This window comes from Temnothorax curvispinosus, unplaced genomic scaffold, assembly GCF_003070985.1.
Source record: "Temnothorax curvispinosus isolate PA1 unplaced genomic scaffold, ASM307098v1 QBEX01005660.1, whole genome shotgun sequence".
NCBI classification, from domain to species: domain Eukaryota; kingdom Metazoa; phylum Arthropoda; class Insecta; order Hymenoptera; family Formicidae; genus Temnothorax; species Temnothorax curvispinosus.
Genome location: NW_020215440.1, coordinates 1 through 3,913, shown reverse-complemented (window position 1 = coordinate 3,913; position 3,913 = coordinate 1). Strand labels below are relative to the sequence as shown.

The following is a 3,913-nucleotide window of genomic DNA, read 5'->3' as shown; positions in this document are numbered from 1 at the left end:
ACTTTTTTTATAATGCAAAATTTTAAGCAATATTAATATTGCGCAATTAAATCTCGCTAATTGAATTAATTTAATTTACTTAATATAATTTAATTTTTAAAATGGATGTATAAAGCTCTGTTAGAAATTCACGAATAGTACAGGCTAATTGAGAACCAGGTGTGGTAAACGGTGCGCAAAAACATTTTATTCACTTAATATTAATTTATGCAAATTAATGTAGAATGAAAATAAGTGTATACCTCTGATACTCGTAAATAATTGTATATATCGGCCCTGTATTCGTCTACATCAAAGAAACTAGTTCTTAATTCTTTATTGCATTCCCTTCTGGTTCTATACTCATCATTGGAAGAACTGCTATATGTGAGGGACTTCTCCAATGACATTCCCACAGACATGGGGCTGTCCTTCGATAAGACATCATCCTGCTTATTCGGACAGACTTCTTCGATCTTACTACAAAATACGTAAGTAGATGTGCTGTCTGCAGTGCGTATTTCTAATCTCGGCTGTTCTCTGTCGAGCTTTGCGGTTGTCTCTTGCACAGCCTTCACCTCTTTCTTCTCCTTCGAGTGCCTAAGCGCGACAGACGTCTCTTTATCCAATTTATCCTCATAAATCTCGAAGGCTGGTTCCTCCTTCTTGTACAAGTTCTCCTCATAAATTTTAAAGGGCTCAGGTTGCGTGGATATAAATGTTTTTGCCTTGATATATTTCTCATCTTTGTAAATCTCCTGTTAAAAGAGAAAGACTGTGAAAAACTCCAAAACAATAATCAACTGCATACTAAATTAAACCATAGTAAGAGGCTAATTTAACTAGCATTTTTCTTTTTTTTTCTAATAAATAACTTTCTCTGAGGCTTTCCATCTAGAAAGGAAAGAAAGGCCAGATAAGGTTCTTTACAGACGTGCAAAGCCACGCATTTTCAGGTTCAAACTTCATAAGGGCAGAGCGCAGAGCGCACACGGGGCATAGAAAGTCATCGCTTTGGGGCTGCGTTCGAAAACTTCACTCGGGTGCACACCAACGTCGTTCTGTCCTTGTTCAACTTTTAGTGAATAACAAAGATAGAACGACGCGGTGTGCATTCGAGTAAAGTTTTCGAACGCAGCCTTGCACAAGTACAAAGCTGCTCAAGTGTTTAGGGGTTAATCTCCGCGAAGAACCACAGCAAAGAAATTTGAAACTCTTTTAGAGGAAAATAATTCCTTATGAAAATTACGAATTATAAATCTCCGTAGGTCTTCGATATCGATCTCAATTTATCTACGCTCTCTCGCATCGAGGGATGAATTCTTTCGGAAATCCAAAGGCGCGAACGGCACGGTTCGACAACGTGCCCCGCGCGGCAACGTGTGACTCGCGATGCCGATCGCCGTTTCGCTGGCGGACAAAAGCGAGAGCGACGAGGGAAGAAAGAAACGAGCTCTACGTACGGACTTCGTCCCGTTCCGTGGACAATTGTTGTGCAGGACACCGAGGACGGCGCGCTTCTGGTGCACTTGCGTCTGTGCGCTCGCTGCGGCGGCGGCGAGGTTCTCCTTGCCGCGGCCGCGCAGGTCGGCGGTGATGCGGTTCTCCTGATCCTCCTGGTGTATCCTGATCGTGGCCATTATCGTCGTGGCTCTCGCGACGACGGGTAACCCTCTTCACGCGCGGAGGAAAATCAATCGAAGACGTCTCGACAACGTCGACGTGTGTAATCCTCGGACTAGGGGGGGAGGAGGGGGGAAGACTTCTTCGCCGCCGGGACGAAACACCGGGTGAGGATAGTGAAAAAAAACCTGGTCCACCGACCAAACAACGGCGCGGGCTCGCGTGTGCGTGTCCGTCCCGGGTCTCTCCGCGTGCCGCGACGAAACGTTGATGCCCCCGGTCGCTCCTACGGCTACAACCGGCAGTGCATGGCCAGGGGGACGTGCGGGAGATCGGGCGCACTCGGCAACCAACGGGCCACGGTTGCCGTTTGATTTCAAACAAACGTAACACCAACAGCTGGCGGAACGTTATCGGGAGCGTTGCGCGAAATCGGCCAATGGCAAGCGTGGGAAACGCGCCGGCCAATCGCGACGTCGCCCGCCGGTCCGGCGCGTTCGCAAACGCGTCCCGTCGCGCGCCCGACCTCGAACGGACGAATCCCGCGCGAGTATTTACGGCCGGTTCTCATTCGGGCTTCGGGAGACCCGATTTTTGAATTCATTCGCAAGCTAAACGTGTCCGTAGAATATTCGTTTTTACGAAAATTCTACAAGTTGATTGGCTAAAAGTCATACGATAGTCAATTAATTTGCAATTTTTCTGTAAGCAGAATTTGCGCGTATGTTTCTCTTGCGAATAAATTCAAAAATCGAGGAAAGAACGTTATAACTATTAGAATTAGTGAGATTAAAGTTTATAGACTTGTAAGACTACGATAAGTTTCAGTTAAAGGTCACGTTTTATAATATATTGTATAGTTTACATTTTTTTTTATAAAATATGTAATATAAATATATATATAAAATGTACATTTAATCAGATTTAAAATTTGTATTTAAAATAATATTACAATTCTTTCGTTCTTTCTGTATCCTTTATGTCTTTATTTGAACTAGGTGTTAAGTTTTGGCACTTAAATCTTATTGGAAAATGTAATTATCCAGGAATTAGAATCAACAGAGCCATGGATGACGGACGAAATTTGTAAAAAAAGGGATTAAATTCTAACTATATAACGAATTATATAGTTAGAAATTTGGCTTCAGATGAAATTAATCAAAGTTCGGTCACAATCAGCGAATCAGCAAATTACAGTCGAGATTTTGAAATTCTCTGCTATGATTGGTCGACTCTCCCTTTCTACTGCGCATTCCTTTCACGTGCGAAATTACGAGAAAGGGATGCGTTTGCGAACGCACAAGCGATCTGCGTGCGTCTGCGACCAGTGCGACTACTGCGACCTTCATGTGAAAGCGACGGCAGAGAACAGGTGCGAGTGTGCGAGTAAGTGAAAAAATCGCGATCGTATTTAGATCTCACGTTGCTTCTCACAGAAATTTTTCTCGTCTCGAGGCATCGCGCGTGTATTGTCACATTCGCTCGCGCCGGAACGACACGCGATCCGATTAATCCGATAAATTCTCGCACGCGGAGCGCGACCAACTTCGCGTCGGTGCGATTCGCGCGCGCGTGTCGCGCAGCGCGGTCTCATAACCTCTTGTCGCGGTTCCGGGGGAACATTTTTCTCGATCATCCCGTGGAGAGAACGCTCCGTATCGGAGCCGAGTACGCGCCGCGTCGTCCAAGGAAGAGACTCCGCTCCGAAGAACCAGGAGGAAAGCCGCGGAGGAAATGAGCCCGCTGAACAGGGGACCCCTTATGGGGCCCAGATTGCCGCCGGCCGGCGCGCGTCAGCTTCCGCCGCCTAGGTTCGTGGGTAGAATAACGCCGCACGGCATGCCGCCGCGGATGCCGCCGCTGCCGCCGTTGAATCCAATGTTCGGGCCGCGGCAGAGGCTGCCGCTGCCACCGAGGCCCGCCGGCGGCGTATCCCGGCCCAACGGCATGCTGCCGCGGTTCCCGGCCGGTCCCCGATCGCGCGGCATGGCGCCCATCGTGCCGTCGATGGGACCGCGTGGCTCCGGCCCGCCGCGCGGCCCTCCCATGCGACCGTGGCCCCGACGGATGCCGTTGCCGCCGCCGCCGTTGCCGCTGCAGATGGTACCGCCCATGAGGCCCAGGTACAACGCGGGCAATGGGAATGCCAAGGCCAAGACGATGGGTAACGCGAAAAAGGTCAAGGTCGAAGTACGTACTCCTTTCTGGTTTCTTCGCCGCATTGTTCAAGTTGCTTTCGTCCTTGAATCGCATTAGTCTTGGCAGAAATCTTAAAAGAGCTCTCTGTTCATTTGAATATTTGATTCGACTA

At 48.1% G+C, this 3,913-nt stretch overlaps 2 protein-coding genes across 2 annotated transcripts in view; one reads left to right on the top strand and one right to left on the bottom strand.

Moving 5' to 3' along the window:
- Positions 1–1,994, bottom strand: part of LOC112455018 (G2/mitotic-specific cyclin-A-like) — a gene marked incomplete at its 3' end in the record, with an annotated part of 2,371 nt that extends 377 nt beyond the window's left edge. Inside the window, exons 1-2 of the mRNA XM_025016690.1 lie at positions 1,443–1,994; positions 243–737 (exon numbers count right to left, since the gene is read on the bottom strand). Coding sequence (XP_024872458.1) covers positions 243–737; positions 1,443–1,619 — 672 coding nt within the window. The remainder of the gene's footprint in view (positions 1–242; positions 738–1,442) is intronic.
- A 1,342-nt stretch (positions 1,995–3,336) lies between these two features.
- LOC112455019 (proline-rich protein 2-like) lies at positions 3,337–3,792 on the top strand (the record flags this gene model as incomplete). The annotated part of the gene is made up of 1 exon (XM_025016691.1): positions 3,337–3,792. A coding segment is annotated over exon 1 (456 nt), but the record flags the coding sequence as incomplete, so codon positions are not given.
- Between the last annotated feature and the right edge of the window lie 121 nt (positions 3,793–3,913).